Below are 15,414 nucleotides of genomic sequence, written 5' to 3'. Positions count from 1 at the left end.
CGTAAGAGGTGCCGCAGCTCCGCCGCTCCCCATTGTTAGGGCGAGGACGCGGGGAGGCCCCGCGCGGCGGGACCGGCCCACGGGGACCCTCCGCGCCGCCCCTATAAGAGGGAAGGGGCTGGAAGATGCTCCCGGGTGCTGAGCGCTGTGCACCCGCCGCGCCGAGACGAGTCCAGCCGTGCCGGCTCCCCGGGGAGCTGCCGGTACCGACCACCGGCACCGGGTACCGCGCACGGACCGCCGAGAACCAGCACCACTACCGACACCGGGTACCGCGCACAGAGTGCCGAGCGCCGGGCACAGAGCACCGGGTCCCCAGCACCGGCACCGCGAACGGAGCGCCCGACGCCGCGCTCCAGGGCCCGGTCAGTGTGCGCTGGGCACCGCACCCCCGACGCCGCGCCCCGGCCACCGGCTGCAGCCCGGTGGCGGTGGCGGTGCCGGCCCGCCCGCCCGCCCGCCCGGCGCTCCCCGCGTCCCCCCGCGGCCGTCCTCATCTCGGAGCCGCCCCGCGCGTCCGGAAACACGCGTGGATGTAGCGGCCGGGCCGGGGGCTCTGCGGCACCATAAATACCGGGACGGCCGCTCGCCCGCGCACTCTGCCGGGGCTCCCGGGGCCGGAGCCATGCGCGCCGCCGCGCTGGGGCTGGCGCTCCGGGCACTCTGGGCTCTGGCCCTCTCCTCCCTCTCCAACACGCTGGCAGTGAACAACAGCGGGCGGTGGTGGTGAGTCGGACAGCACCGGCACCGGCACCGGTACCGGCAGCGGGGTGGTGAGGCGGGAGGGCAGGGCTGGCACAGGCACAGCAGAGACTGCCCCGTGCCCAGGGATGGGGTGTGCGGGGGGACACAGGGCTGCGACCCCCGTTTGGGATCCCTACAGGGATACCAGGGAGGAAGATGCTCCGGTCACATCGAGGAGCCCCCAGGGAGGTTGAGGTGAGGAGGGAGGTGCTGGGCACCCCCCACCAGTTGTCACCATCCCCACCTGTGCCACAGGGGCATCATCAACGTGGCCTCGTCCACCAACCTGCTGACGGACTCCAAGAACGTGCAGCTGGTTCTGGACCCCAGCCTGCAGCTGCTGAGCCGAAAGCAGCGCAAGCTGATCCGGCAGAACCCCGGCATCCTGCACAGCGTCAGCTCCGGCCTCCAGACAGCCATCAAGGAGTGCAAGTGGCAGTTCCGCAACCGCCGCTGGAACTGTCCCACCTCCCAGGGCCCCAACATCTTCGGCAAAATCGTCAACCGGGGTGAGGCTGGGGGGCAGCGCAGGGGTCCCCAGACCTCCTCCAAGCACCCCCGTGTTGGGATGCTCAGCAAAGCTCCCCTGGTTTGCCATGGGGCATCACCAGCCCATCGTGATGGAGGGTCGGGGGTGCCGGTGGGAACCCCCTCCCCATCCCGGCAGCATCCTGAGGCCCCGCTCCCTCCACAGGCTGCCGGGAGACGGCGTTCATCTTTGCCATCACCAGTGCCGGTGTGACACACTCGGTTGCCCGGTCGTGCTCAGAGGGGTCCATCGAATCCTGCACCTGTGACTACCGGCGCCGTGGCCCTGGGGGTCCTGACTGGCACTGGGGGGGCTGCAGTGACAACATCGACTTTGGTCGCCTCTTTGGGAGGGAGTTTGTGGACTCCAGTGAGAAGGGCCGAGACCTGCGTTTCCTCATGAACCTGCACAACAACGAGGCTGGGCGCATGGTGAGGGCACTGGGAGCTTGGTGAGGGCACTGGGGAATGGTGAGGGCACTGGGGGCTGTGGGCAGCGCTGGGGTGGGCACGGAGGTGAGCATGGCTACCAAGACCCTCAGCCTGCTCCCATGTGTGGGCTGGGAACTGTTTGAGATGGGTTTCGCACTTGTCTTTGGGACAAGTGATGTCTGAGCGGGATGTGATGCTGCAGAAACGAGGGGTGTAGGAGCGTGGTGGTCCCCGGAGGGGTCCCAGGCTGCTCACAAGGCCCCTAATTCCCCCTTCCTTCCAGACGGTCTTCTCGGAGATGCGCCAGGAGTGCAAGTGCCACGGCATGTCCGGCTCCTGCACCGTCCGCACCTGCTGGATGCGGCTGCCCACCTTCCGTGCCGTGGGCGACGTCCTGAAGGATCGCTTCGACGGCGCTTCCCGCGTCATCTACGGCAACAAGGGCAGCAACCGGGCATCACGGGTGGAGCTGCATCACTTGGAGCCCGAGAACCCGGCCCACAAGCCCCCCTCGCCCCACGACCTCGTCTACTTTGAGAAATCCCCCAATTTCTGCACCTACAGCGGGAAGACGGGCACAGCGGGCACAGCCGGGCGGTTCTGCAACAGCTCCTCGCCGGGGCTGGACGGGTGCGAGCTGCTGTGCTGCGGGCGCGGGTACCGCACACGCACCCAGCGCGTCACCGAGCGCTGCAACTGCACCTTCCACTGGTGCTGCCACGTCAGCTGCCTCAACTGCACCAACACCCAGGTGCTGCACGAGTGCCTGTGACCTGCCCCGGGACCACCCTGCCCAGCCCCGGAGGGGGTCTGCGCCACCCACCCCCCATGACGGGTGCCCGGCTGGATTGAAGGCACCCAGGGGTGGGGGTGTGGATGTGTCCTAGGGACCCCCATCCCGCCATGGGTGGGCTCAGTGCCACGCACCTTCCCGGCCACCCCCCGGCTCCACGGGGTCCCTTCTTGCTGTAAATAAAATATTTATTGTGGACGGTTCGGTGCCGCCGCCCCCACCCTGCTTCGCTGGCCCCGGGCCCTGTTTTTTATAATTAAAGATAATAATTAATAATAATTAATAATAATGATGCTTTGTTACAGATGTCACTGATAGCCTTTAGAGAAGAATAAAGAATATATTTTTCTCAGTCCTGCCCCGCTTCGTGTCTGGGGGGGCTGGGGGAAGGAGGGGATGAGCTGTGGGGGGACACCAATGTATCCCAAACTGTGTGATGTGCTGCCCATGTCCATCTGTCCATCCATCACTTCTCCATCCCCTCACCTCCCCACTCCACGTCCATCAGCCCCTCCGGCTGCTGTCTGTCCATCTTTCTCCTCCTTCCCTCCACTCTCTGACATCCCCTCCCCGCAGACCCCCTTCTTTCTCCCGCTGTGCCCGTCTCCATCCCAGCCATTCCTGCCGCCGCTCCCGGCCGGGACGTCCATCCCCACGGCTGCGGCGCCCATCACCATGGCACCTTGACTGCAGCATCTCCGATGCTGGAATTTGCCGGGGCGGTGGGGCTGGTGCCGCCGAGGCCGGGCGTTGGGAGCGGCCCCGGGAGGTACAAGACGACAGACAGGGAATGAGCATCGTCCATCACTGCTCCCGGCCGGGGCTGACGGCTCCCCTTGGCTCCGGGGGAAAAGCAGGGCCGGGGAGGGCACCGGGGTTACCGGGGCAGGGGCCAAAGGGGACAGAGATGGCCACTGGCCCCACAAACAGCCCCACATCCATGCGTGGGGTCTGACCACAACTGGAGAAAGGCTGTGGCAAAGGTGGGGGGAAGCTCCGTGGTTGGCAGGTGTTCTGCTGGCATGGCTGCCCTCCTGGGACAGGCATCTCTCTGGGACAGACTTCCCTCCGGGATGGGCATCCCTCTGGAATGGGCATCCTCCTGGGACAGTCCTCCCACTGGAGTGGGCACCCCACCGGGATGGGAATTCAGCACACAGGACATGTCCTGAGATGGGCTGAAATTTCCCTGGGATAAGCATCCCACAGGGGTGGGCATATCCCCACAATGGGCATCGCTGGGAAGGGCATCCTTCGGGGACAGGTATCCCACGGGGACGGGTTTCCCACCAAGGTGGGCACCCCTCTGTGACAGGCACCCCTGGGGTGGGCACATATCCCCCCCTGCACCGTGACTTCACACTTGGGGACATCAAAACCTCCATCTCTGTGTCTGGGGGGCCCCCAGCCCGGTGCCCACCTGTCACAGGGGTCCCCACAGCCTGGGCTCCCCCCCCCCAGAGCTGGGAACCCCTCGGGGCCCCTGAGGCTCTGCCGCATCAAAGGCTGCGGGATGACGCTGCCACCACCCGAAATATCCCGCGGAGCCGATAGTGGAAAAGTTGATGTTTAGACTCAGAGGAGGGGGGGAAAAACACCCTGGAGGCCCCTGCTGCCCGCGCCAAGGTCAAAACACAGCCCAGCGTGGAGAGTAAAATACCAAAACGCAAGGAAAACGCCTGGAAAGGAACACAGCCCGAAATAACCCTCCGAGCATCTCCCGCCTGCCGGGTTATCTGCCTGCTAAATTCTGCTCCTGCTTCAGCATGAAAATAGCCTGTTTTCCTGCGGTAGGAGTCAGGAATATAGATAATGACATTCTTATAAGTCACCTCTGTTACTCAGCTTTTCCTGCATGTCCTGCTGGGCACCTCGGGCAGCCGCGACCCCCGGGCGGGCAGAGGCACCCCGGGCACAGACCTCCCCGGCTTGGACAAATACTCCTGGGTGCTGGAAATAGCTGCTGTGGGCCAGCGCAGGGACAGGGACAGGGACAGGGACAGGGACAGGGACAGGGACAGGGACAGGGCGGTCCCATCCTGCAGCAGCCTGTCACATCTGGGAAGCCGGGTAACAGCTGGATGGTGGCCACAAGCTGGGCCTGATGAGGGCTGGGACAACCCCCTTCAGGGATGGGGTGCAGGGGGGCTCTGCCCGGGGGTGTGAGACAGAGAGACAGGATGACACACGGAAATGCAGGACAGAGGGACAGGGGAGCTTCCAGGATAGAAGGAAGGTGTCATTCCCAGAAATGCAGGACACTGGACAGGACAGTACCCAGAGGTGTGGGAAAGAAGGACAGGACAGTGCCCAAAGTTTCAGGACAGAGGGACAGGATGAGACAGAGAGATGCAGGACAGAGCCATGCCAAGAGGTGTGGGTCAGAAGGCAGGTGTCATTCCCAGAATCTAGACAGAGGGACAGGACAGTGCCCAGAGATGCAGGACAGACAGACAGAGCTGTGCCCACCTGCCCAGACTCTCAGGTGGTCCCGTTCCACCTGCGGGACCGCCCCCATCCCATCCCATCCCCTGTCACCATCGCCAGCGGCACAGCCCCGTCCCGGCTCCCCTCGCCTCCGGTCGATGCGGACCCACGTCCCGCCAGCTCCCGGCTTGTCCGGCCGCCCCCTCCCATCCGCCGCATTCCTCCGGCGCGGGGCCAACGCGCCCAGCAACGGTGGCAGCGCTGGCCTCTAATCCCCGGGCATGCCAGCCCCGGGGGGACCGTCGCCGTCACCCACTCCCTGATAGGTGACCAATGCCCGAGACGAACAATTAGGGACAAAGCGGAGCCGCCGGGGGCTAACGCCGGCCTTCACGGGTGCCCTGTGCGGCATTCGGCGGGTTTAATGAATTGTCCATCAATCCTTTCAGCTCCGCTCGCCCGGGCTGGATTAATCTGAGAAGCCGCAGTGGGGAAGGAGCCGCTAAGCCTGTATTTATTACTCTGCCATTGTAACTAATTGAGGTAATTATCTGTGACTCCAACCCCGCGCAACAATGCCGCATTCACCGGACCCTTCCCACCGGCTCCTCGCGCGGCCTGGGAGAGCCAGCACCGCGGGCAGGACCGCGGGGATGCAGGGACACGCTGGGGACGGCGGGATGTGGATGGTCAGGAACGTGGCGTGGCTGGCACCGTGTGTAACCAGGTGACACCGCACTCTGGGGACACGGACAGCACTGCTGGCACACGTGGGTTGTGGCATGGCCAGTGCCAGCTGCACGTGTGGGTCATGGCTCTGCGGGGACACTGCCAACACCAGCACATTGATGGACACAGATCTCTGGGGACACCACTGTCACCAGTGACACGCGAGGGTCACAGCTCTGGGGACACCGCCAGCACTGGCACATACATGGACATGGCTCCTTTGGGACATCGCCAGGGTCAGTGACACACGAGAGTCACGGCTCTCTGGGGACGCCAGTGACCACCAGTGACACACAAGCGTCGCGACTGTCTGAGCATCAGCACATACATGAGCACAGCTGTCTGGCGACATCGCTGTCACAAGTGACACAGAAGGGTCGTGGCTCTCAGACACCCCCAGCATCCACGACACACGTGGGTCACGGCTCTCTGGGAACACAGCCAGCACTGGCACACACAGGGACACAGCCCTCTGGGGACACCACCGGCACCAGTGACACAGGAGGGTCACAGCTCCCTGGGGACATCGCCAGCCCCGGTGACACATGAGGATCACAGCCCTCTCGGGACACCACTGGCACCAGTGACACACGAAGGTCACAGCCCTCGGGGGACACCACCGGCACCAGTGACACACAGGGCTGCCGTGACTCTCAGACAGGATGACACACGTGGGTGACGGTTCTTTGGGGACACAGGTACCGCTCCCCCCGCCGCTCCCGGGGCAGGACCCCCGGTGCCCCCCGGTGCGATCGGTCACCGGCTGAGCGGCGACATCTGGCGGCCACAGGCGACAACGCGTCCCTGGCCGGGGACCCCGGTACCGGGCGGGACCCCCCCGGTCCCACGCGTTGGCACCGCCACGGGCTGAGCCCCCCTGGCCCCGGGGGTACCCCGGGCTGCGGCGAGTTTCGGGGGCCGGCGGGTGCCCCGGGGGTGCCGGGGGAAGGCGCTGGCGCCGGCGCAGCCCGAATTAGAAGGTGATTTTCCCGGCGGGGAGCGGGTTTGGGCAGGAGCTGATCCCACGGGAAGGGCCGCGCCGCTGCCCCCGCGTCTGGGACACCCCGCGCCACGCCGGGCAGCGCGCCGAGCCGCGGCGTGACGTGCTGGGCTGGGCTGTGCCAGGCTGTGCTGGGCTGTGCCAGGCTATACCAGCCTGTGTCAGGCTGTGCCAAGCTGTGCCAGTTTGTGTTGAGCCAGGCCAGGCTATGCCAGCCCGTGCCAAGATGTGCCAAGCCGTGCCAAGCCGTGCCAAGCTGCAAAGAGCTGTTCTGGGCTGCTCCGGCCTTTGTGAAGCTGTGCCTGGCCGTGCTGTGCCGTGTTGTGCCAAGCTGAGCTGTGCCAGGCTATAGACTGTGCTAAGATGTGCCAAGTCGTGCCAAGTCTTGATGAGCTGCACCGAACAGGCTGTGCTGAGCCGAACCGTGCTGAGCTGTGCTGAGCCATGCCAGGTGGTGTCAGGCTGTACCAAGCTCTGCCAGGCTTCCCTGAGCTGTTCTGGGCTGCTCTGGGCTTTGCCGAGCTGTCCCTTGCCATGCCAAGCCATGCTAAGACTGCCGAGTTGTGCTTGGCTGGTCTGGGCTTTGCTGAGCCGTGCCGGGCTGCTGTGCCAAGCTGTGCCAGCCTATACCAAGCTGTGCTAAGATGTGCTGAGCCGTGCTGGGTCATACCAAGCCACGTTCCAAACTGTGCCAGGCTGTGGCAGACTGAATCGTGCCATGACAACGTGTGACAAGGTGTGTGGATCATACCACACCTTGCCAACCATCCCACACTATGCCAGGCCATGCCAAGCCGTGCCAGGCGCCGCTGTACCTGGTGCAGGACCACGGCTGTGCCACGGTGGGCTGCAGTTGCCGTTGTGGCTCAGGCCAGACCCAGGTGTGGGACTTCGGTGCCATCCTGGCCACGTGCCAGCACAGGGGACACACGGGGTGACGTGGGCCTGGGGGTGCCCCCCCAGCCGCCCGGGTGGCCCTGCTGCGGCAGCTGCCCCGTGCCGTGACCTCCGGGCCGGTGTCACCGCGATAATGACAGGGTCGCGCAGGGGGGCGGGGGAGGAGCCGGTTTTAAATAACGTGCAAATTGGACACGATATTTGTGCGGTTTCCTGGGGCCGCGGGGATCCTCCCCCCCCCCGCAGCGTGACTAAGAGGTGGCGGCTGTTTGGGGGGGACAGTTCCCCCCTGGTGACTCACTCGGGGTCCCCCCCCGGCCGTGACGTGGGGCCGGTGGCCGAGGGCCAGTCCTGCTGCGCTCACCTACTCATTATGGGGGATACGGGGGGAGCTGGCACGTCCCGCCCGTGTCGTGACGCACTGCGGTGCCCGCCGGGACGCCCGGGACCTCCGACTGACCCCGACACCACAACGGGGAGGGAGTCTGGACACCGGGAATGTCACGGGGGTGTGCCCAGACACCTGTGGCCTTGCCGGGTGGGTGAGGGGGGACACAGGGAGGCCTGAGGGAGTGACGGTCCCCCCCGACCTCGCACAAACAAGGGGCAGAGGCAGCACACCGGGATCCCGGAGCTTTTATTGGGGTCAGCCCGTGGGAACTCCAGTCCTGAGCCCCGCCCCAAGACCACCCGCCAAGCCCCGCCCCTGAGAACCACACCCTGGCAAACCCCGCCCCAGACGTGCCACACCCCGGCAAGCCCCACCCCTCAGGCCGGAGTGGGGCTGGCGGGGCCAGGGGGGGCCCCGGTGCTCTCCAGGCTGCTGCTGCTGCTGCTGTAGGCGCGGGGGTCTCGGCAGAGCCGCTGCCGGGAGCCCCCCACGCTCCCCTCGGCGTCCGAGTCGGAGTCGGGCGCCGTGTGCCGCCGGATGCGGGACACGGCCTCGCGCAGCGCCTGGGCGTACAGCACCGGCCGCCGCGGGGGGAGCCGCCCCCGGGGACCCCTGCAGCCCCCCGGGCTCCGCCACGGGCTGCGGGGGCTGCCCGCGGGCTCCCGGGGGGGCGAGGGCGCAGCAGAGGGGCTGACGGCCCCAGGGGGCACGGAAGGGCTGCGAGGAGGGGTGCCGGGCCCCGGGGAGCCCTTGGCATAGCGGACCTGCTGTCGCTGCGGGGGTGGCACGTACTGGGCCCGGACCACCACACGGGTGGCGTCAATGAGGACGTGTCCCCCCGTCCCCCGCCGCCCCCTCCCGCGCCCCGGAACCCGCTCCCGGCCGGCTGCCGCCCGTGGGAGCGTCTGGCAGTGCCGGGGGGTGCCAGGCTCCCCTGGGGACAGCTGCATCCCACGGGGCCACCGGTGCTTGGCCTCGGTGGCCGCCCGGGGCAGCGTGTGGCTCCAGCCGCTCGGCAGAGCCCCCCGGGCCCGAGGTGCCGGCGGGGGGCTGCGGGGTCCCCGCAGGGGGCGGAGCTGCAGGGTGCGGTGGGGGGCCGTCGTAGGCGGGGGGGGAGATGTACGGGGGGGGTCCCCCGCGGCGGGCGTGGGCCGCCTGCACCCGCTGCATGTGCACCTCGTAGGTGGGGGGGCCCAGCTTGTCCCCCGACAGCGGGGGCCGAGGTGCAGGCACAGGGTGCCCCCCCCAGGGCCCACTGCCCCCCGTCCCCTCAGGCTGTCGTGGGGGGCAGGGGGTGGGGGGCACCCGGGGCCGGGTGGTGAAGTCCTGCAGGCGACAGGGAGGGTTGGAGGGCACCGGGGGCCAGGGGGGGGCCAGCTCGGCCACAAAGCGCTTCTCCAGGTACCTGCAAGACAGAGACGGGGAGTGAGGGGCGCGAGGGGTGGGTAGCGGGACGGGCCCCCCACCCCGCCGTCCCCACTCACGCGTACTCCCCGGCGATGCGGCGGTAGGTCCAGGGGGGCTCGGGCCGGCACCCCGCGGCCATGCCGGTGCCCGTGCTGCAACACGCCACCGTGTCGATCTCCACCAGCACCAGCTTGGTCCGCTCGCAGATTCGCAGGCGCCCCGCGCCCCGCTCCGGACCCCCCAGCATGGCCCCGGCTGAGAGGGGGGTCCCCGCCGCGGGAGGCTCACCGGAGCCTCGGCGGAGCCACGCGCCCGCCCACGCGCACCCACCTGCCGCACGTGCGCTCCCCGGGACCCCGTGTCCCCCCCGGTGCCACCTCGAGGCAGGGTGACCCCCGGGCGGCCGGGAGACCGGCGCACCGCGGGGACCCCACCGGCCTTCCCAGGGGTGTCGTGTCGCCTGTGTGTATGTGCCCCCCCCCCCCCCCCCCGCGGGATCCCTTCCCCCCCTGCGACAAGCAGGCGATGGCGGGTTTGGCACCAAGCGCTGCAGCCCACGCGGGCTCCGAGCGGAGCTTAGCAACCCTCCGGCGGCGGCATGGCAACCGGCACAGCCCCCCCGAGTCCCCCGGGCCCCCCGGTACCTGCCCGGCTCTCTCACCTCGCTCTGCAGCCGCTGCCGGACCCCGGGACTGGCAGGGACAGGGCCCCCGGCCCGGCCGTCCCCTCCCCGCCAGGAATGTGCCTCGCTCAGCACGGCCGGGCCTCGCGCCTCCCCTGTGGGCACCGGCTGCAAACCCCGGCGTCCCAGCTGCCCGCGACCCCCGCCAGCCCCCCGCGGGACCCTAACGTCCAGCTCCCACCCTTAAACCTCCCCCGGCCCCTGCCCGACACCCCCCGCTCACCGTGGTGCCCGCCAGAGGGTCCCCATGTCCCGCCGGGTCCCTGTCTCTGTCCCATCCCCAATCCTGGCCTTTTAGAAAAGCCACAGGCGGAACAAACAGGGATTTAGGGTCTGGGCGAGCTCAGCAGATTCCCCCTTCCCACGGGGGGGGCCACACCCCCTCCCCATGCTCCCCCCTCCCCGGCCAGTGCCCCCCCCTCCTCCGTGCCCTGCACCGAGCCAGGCTGGTGCCAGGTCTGTGTTTATTCGTGGTTTCTCTCCACACACGAAGCGGTGGCGGGCGTGGGCAGAGCCGGGGGGACCTGGGGGAAACCCCTGGGAGCGTGGGGGGGGTCCCCGGGCCGGGTGGAGCTGAGGGGGTTTCACCAAACCCAGTGAGACCCCCATGGGAGAGGGGGCAGGGTGACAGAGACGAGGGCCCACACAGGAACAGCCCTGGCGTGGATATGGGTGACCCAGGCTCGGCACCTCTGGAGGGTTGAGGGCTGCCCCCATTACCCCACACGGCTTTGGGGTGCAGGGCACGGCACGGGGGGGCTGCGAGCTCCCCCCCATCCAGGGAAGGGCAGCGGGGGCTGTCCCAGGGCTGGGGGTTATTGCTGGATGCTGCTGGTGAGTGGGGGGCACACCCCAGGTGTCCCCACCAGCCCGGGGGGGGGCACAGTGTAGCAGGAGAGGAGAGTGGGGGGCTTGGGAGGACTGAACCCCCTCCCCCCCACCGCCTCAGGGGCCCTGCGGGAGGACCAGGGCTTGCAGGATGTCCGAGAGGGAGACAATCCCTTTAACCACATCGCTCTCGTCCACCACCACCAGCCGGTGGACCTGTGGAGAGGGAGACACAGGGAGGGGCTGAGGGGGTGCGGGGACCCCAGCACACTCCTCCCGACCCCCCAGCACCCCGGGACTGTTACCTCAGCCTCGACCAGGCGGTTGATGATGGCTTCCAGCGTCTCGTGCTTGTAACACTTGAGGACGCCCTCGAAATAGTGAGAGCGGTGCTGCAGCGCCCGCGTCACCGTCACATCCAGGTTGTTGTAGGTCTTCTCAGCTGCCAGGTTCTGGGGCAGGGACAGGCATTGGGGACACAGCTGGGACTGGGGGCACCCCCACCACCCCACAGCATCTGCTCAGCCCAGGATTTCCCCCATCAGTACTCACAATAACGTCGAATTTGGAGTAGATGTCCACCACCCGCCCTGGGGAGGGAGGGGAGCAGCTCAGCCAGGCCCCCGGTGCTCCGGAGGGGACACAGCCCCCAAGGAGGTGACCTGGGGACAGGCAAAGCGAGGACAGGACAGCCTTACCCGAGTCGTCGACCACGGGCAGCGCGGAGACGCGGTGCTGCACGAAGATGCCCAGGGCCACGTAGATCGGGGTGCTGGTGCCAACCACGGCGATGTTGCTGTAGGTGCCGATCTGCAGCTCCTCCAACGTCCGTGCCATGAACTCAGGCTTGGGGACCTCTGCGATCTGCAGGGGATGGTGAGGGGACAGTGCTGAGCCCAGGCCTGGAGGTCTCAGAGTGACCCCTGGAGCAGCCCGGGCCAAGGGTTCCGGGGCAGCTTTGGCACAGCCTGAGATGGCACAGGGACCTGGCACAGCCTGGGCTGGCAGTCTTGGGGTGGTACTCGGGGTAGTCCCAGGGTGGTACCTAGCACAGGGACCTGGCACAGCCCAGGATGGGGGTCCTGGGGCAACCCCTGGCACAGCCTGGGCTGAGGAGCTCAGGGTGGTACCTGGCACAGGGACCTGGCACAGCTCAGGCCAAGGGTCCTGGTCTGGCCCCCACCATCACCAAGGGGCAGAGACTCACAAAGAGCTTGAGGAACTTGAGGATGCGTTTGTGGGTGAGGATGTAGAGCGTGTTCCCCGAGTCGGGGTCGATGACGGGCAGGCGATGGATCTTGTTCCGGATCAGGGAGGAGACGGCGTCGAACAGGCTGTGGGGCGGAAGGGAGGGGGAATTTGGGGTGTCCCCGGGAGTGCCACCACCAGCTGTGCCCCTCTCCCTGCCCCCCAGGGTACCTGGCGTTGGGGGAAATGCAGACCAGGGGCTTGAAGGAGTCTTGCAGATAAACCTCTGTGGGGAGAGGGGGGGTGAGGGGAGTGGGTGGGTGGGACGCAGCACCAGGGGGCTCCGGGCACGCTGGGAAGGGCGGGAGGAAGTGGGCAGAGATCCCCCTCACCTCTCCACGTCTCTATTTTATGCTCCTCTAGCTCATAGATCTGCACCTGTGAGGAAGAGGAGAAACCCAGATCACCCAGCCAGGGTCAGGCGGGGCGGGCAGAGCCCGACCTGAGCCCCCCAGAGACCCCGGCTCTCACCATGGGCGACTTGTAGTAGCGGTGCAGGATGTTGATAAAGTCAGTGATGGTCAGCATTCCTGGGGGACGGACAGCGTGAGGAGGGTCCTGCCAGCCCCCCCCCCAGCCCCCAGAGACCCCTGTCCCCCTCGCTCACCTACAAAACTTTGCTTTTTGCTGTCCCACAGCGGGGCTGCCCGGACACCGTTGGTGACCAGCGCGAAGAATGCCTTCTTCACCTGCAGGCACGGGGGTCAGGGAGCCCCAAAAGTGCCTCCCCGGCCCCAAAAGTGCCCCCCCGGCCCTGGCACACCTGCAGGGATGTGTCGAAGACGACCAGTTTGGAGCTGGTGGGGATCAGGTCGTAGCAGCGATGGGATTTCATGAAGGCGGTGTAGGCACCGCGGTGGGTGTCCCCTGGGGCGGCAGCGTGAGGGGGCACCCCAAAACCTGGAGCACCCCAAAACCCGGGACACCCCAAATCCCAGACACCCCAAATCCTGTGGCACCCCCAATCCCAGGACACCCCAAATCCTGTGACGCCCCAATCCCGGGACACTCCGAACCCTCGGATACGCCAAGTTCCGTTTCACCCCCAATTCCGGGACACCCCGCTCAGGGCTCTGCGACACCCGCATCTCCGGGATATCCCCAGTCATGGGGCATCCCAAATCCTGCGACACCCAGCTCAGAGCTCCGGGATACCCCAGACTCCGGGACAGGAACCCCGCAGGAGCTGCAGCCCTCGGGACACCCAAATCACCGCGTCACCTCCTGTGCCGGGACCCCCCCGCACGCCGGGACCTCCCAGGCCTCCCTCGGAATCACCTTCCAGCCCCGGGGGGCTCAGCTCCGCCGGGCTCTCGGCGGCCGGGCCGGGGTCAGGGTCGGGGCCGGGATCCTGGGGACAGACACGGCTCGGGTCAGACGTGGCCGCGGCCCGCGGTCCCCGACCCCCGCCGTGTCTCCCCAGGTCCCGCTGTCCCTCCCACAACCTCCATGGGTCCCGCTGCGTCCTGAGGCGCCGCTGCCCCACTTCAGCCCGGCTCTGGCCCCGCGTTCGCCCGGTTCCTGCTCCCGCTTTCCCGCGGCTTCCGGATCCACTTCCGCCCGGTTCCGGGCACCACTTCCGCTCGGCTTCCGGATCCACTTCCGCCCGGTTCCCGCCCCGCTTCCGCCCGGTTCCAGCCCCGCTTCCGCCCGGTTCCAGCCCCGCTTCCGCCCGGTTCCCGCCCCGCTTCCGCCCGGTTCCAGCCCCGCTTCCGCCCGGTTCTAGCCCCGCTTCCGCCCGGTCCCCGGAACAACTCGGGCCCGGTTCCCGGCCCCCCCACGTGAGCGGCGCGCCGCTGTCACGGCCGGGAGGGGCCCTTTCCCGTCCCGCCGGGTCACGGACGGGCGGGGGTGTCACACGCGTTGGGAACCCCCGGGGGCTTGGGGACATGGCGGGACACACCCCGGGATGCCGCAGGGAAGGAGGAACGCGGACGTGGGGCTCCCGGGAAAGGGGAGCGGGGGAGTGGCGACACACGTGAGGGTCCCCGAGAGCGGGGGGGTGGAGGAGGGACACACCGGGGGGGGTCACAGGGTGGGCGCTCCATGGCAGGGACCCCAGCCTGGGGTGGGGGGACACGGGGGGACACCAAGCCCCAGACCGGGACCGAGCTGTCCTGGGTTGAAGCCCCCCCTTGTCAGGGCTGTCCCCTGCCCCCCCAGACCCCCCCATCCCCCCCCCAGGAGGGATCAGGCGGCCTCGGCTTCTCACGCGCTTTATTTAAAATAACATCCAGTGGTTCCGGTATTGGTAAAAACGGGATTTCTACACGCCCCGGCCTATGTACAGCTCTGAAAGTTAAATTTCTCGTATATTTTCTGTTAAAACTTTCTCATCCCCCCCCACTCGCGCTTTTTCCTCTGTGGTTGGTTTGTTTTTTTTTTTTTTTTTTAAATTTTCTTTTTTTTAAACATTTTTTACCTTAAACCTTTTGTTTGTTTGGGTTTTTTTTTTTTCCTTTTTTTTTTCTTTTTTTTTGGTTTTTTTTTTGTTGGTTTTTTTTTCTTTCTTTTTTTTTGTTTTTTTTTTTTTTGTTTTTTTGCAGCTTTGACGAGTTGCGGAAGCAGCTTTTAAAGATCGGCCCCGGCCCCCACTGCACCGGGGGCGGGGAGGGGGCACCACCCCCGCCAGACCCCCCCCCCCCTCCCCAATCTCCCCTCCTCCAGGAGCAGGAGGGTCCCTCCCCCGCGCCGTGTTTGTGCGTTAAGAGATCCCGGCGCCCCCCGGGGTCCCCCCCCGGAGTTGGGGGTGTGGGAGGGGGGGGATGGGGACAGGAGGGGACCCCGGTGGGGCCGCAGCCGGCGCGGGTGTGGGGGGGCAGGGGGGGGCCGGGGGTGTAATGCCCACTCGCTGCTTCGCTCTCCGAGGTCGCCCCTGCCTGGCAGGAGGTTGCAGAGACCCCCCCCCCCCCCACACACACACCTCGGAGATTGGGTTGAAAACCTCCCCCCCCCGTTGCCCCTGCACCCCAAATCTCAGCCCAGCAGAGCACAAAGAGCCCCCCCCCCAGCCCCGTCTAGTATATACAATATAAGGTATAAATAGATAAATAACCTTCCCCCCCCAGTGCTGCCCCAGCTGGGAGGGCCGAGGGCAAGTGGGGGGGAGAGGGGGGAGGGGGCTCCACCCGGCCCCTCCCCAGCCGTGGGGGCCACGTGTGAGGAGGAGGGGTCCTCACCCAGCACCTCCAGCCCCCCACCAGAGCTGGGGGAGTGGGTCTGACACCCCCCCCGCCGTCCCCCTCCCCACCTCACACCTTGGCACGTCACACGGCTGGGACCTCCTGAGGGGGGAGGACGAGGAGGGG

At 67.2% G+C, this 15,414-nt stretch overlaps 3 protein-coding genes across 5 annotated transcripts; 1 reads left to right on the top strand and 2 right to left on the bottom strand.

Annotated features, from left to right (window-relative positions):
- Positions 1–486: 486 nt before the first annotated feature.
- WNT1 (Wnt family member 1) lies at positions 487–2,810 on the top strand. Its single transcript, XM_048327564.1, has 4 exons — positions 487–726; positions 1,000–1,253; positions 1,439–1,704; positions 1,988–2,810. Exons 1-4 carry the CDS (start codon positions 626–628, stop codon positions 2,474–2,476), a joined length of 1,110 nt encoding a protein of 369 aa, XP_048183521.1. The 5' UTR covers positions 487–625; the 3' UTR covers positions 2,477–2,810.
- A 5,947-nt stretch (positions 2,811–8,757) lies between these two features.
- DDN (dendrin) lies at positions 8,758–10,408 on the bottom strand. 3 transcript variants are annotated; one of them, XM_048327587.1, is made up of 3 exons: positions 10,254–10,408; positions 9,426–9,500; positions 8,758–9,346 (listed from the first exon to the last, which is right to left on the bottom strand). In XM_048327587.1, exons 1-3 carry the CDS (start codon positions 10,277–10,279, stop codon positions 8,761–8,763), a joined length of 687 nt encoding a protein of 228 aa, XP_048183544.1. In that variant the 5' UTR covers positions 10,280–10,408; the 3' UTR covers positions 8,758–8,760. The 3 variants fall into 3 exon arrangements, with proteins under 3 accessions (XP_048183544.1, XP_048183545.1, XP_048183543.1); XM_048327588.1 differs by lacking the exon at positions 10,254–10,408 and adding an exon at positions 10,010–10,195; XM_048327586.1 differs by lacking the exon at positions 10,254–10,408 and having other exon boundaries at positions 9,426–9,823.
- A 69-nt stretch (positions 10,409–10,477) lies between these two features.
- PRKAG1 (protein kinase AMP-activated non-catalytic subunit gamma 1) lies at positions 10,478–13,662 on the bottom strand. The gene is made up of 12 exons (XM_048327573.1): positions 13,552–13,662; positions 13,385–13,457; positions 12,870–12,973; positions 12,714–12,795; positions 12,578–12,636; positions 12,439–12,484; positions 12,278–12,332; positions 12,066–12,192; positions 11,557–11,722; positions 11,411–11,448; positions 11,164–11,310; positions 10,478–11,074 (listed from the first exon to the last, which is right to left on the bottom strand). Exons 1-12 carry the CDS (start codon positions 13,555–13,557, stop codon positions 10,976–10,978), a joined length of 1,002 nt encoding a protein of 333 aa, XP_048183530.1. The 5' UTR covers positions 13,558–13,662; the 3' UTR covers positions 10,478–10,975.
- Positions 13,663–15,414: the final 1,752 nt, after the last annotated feature.

This window comes from Corvus hawaiiensis, chromosome 24 (assembly GCF_020740725.1).
Source record: "Corvus hawaiiensis isolate bCorHaw1 chromosome 24, bCorHaw1.pri.cur, whole genome shotgun sequence".
Classification (NCBI taxonomy): Eukaryota; Metazoa; Chordata; class Aves; order Passeriformes; family Corvidae; genus Corvus; species Corvus hawaiiensis.
This window is presented reverse-complemented; position numbering and strand designations above follow the sequence as displayed.

Excerpts from the sequence above, each read along its gene's own strand:
- WNT1 (XM_048327564.1), top strand. The coding sequence starts at position 626 with ATGCGCGCCGCCGCGCTGGGGCTGGCGCTCCGGGCACTCTGGGCTCTG. Across the intron at positions 727-999 it reads AACAACAGCGGGCGGTGGTG|GGGCATCATCAACGTGGCCT; the intron begins GTGAGTCGGACA and ends CCTGTGCCACAG. Across the intron at positions 1,705-1,987 it reads ACAACGAGGCTGGGCGCATG|ACGGTCTTCTCGGAGATGCG; the intron begins GTGAGGGCACTG and ends CCTTCCTTCCAG.
- DDN (XM_048327586.1), bottom strand. The coding sequence starts at position 9,595 with ATGCTGGGGGGTCCGGAGCGGGGCGCGGGGCGCCTGCGAATCTGCGAG. Across the intron at positions 9,347-9,425 it reads CGCATCGCCGGGGAGTACGC|GTACCTGGAGAAGCGCTTTG; the intron begins GTGAGTGGGGAC and ends TCTGTCTTGCAG.
- PRKAG1 (XM_048327573.1), bottom strand. Across the intron at positions 12,333-12,438 it reads TAAAATAGAGACGTGGAGAG|AGGTTTATCTGCAAGACTCC; the intron begins GTGAGGGGGATC and ends CTCTCCCCACAG. Across the intron at positions 11,075-11,163 it reads ACCGCCTGGTCGAGGCTGAG|GTCCACCGGCTGGTGGTGGT; the intron begins GTAACAGTCCCG and ends CCCTCTCCACAG.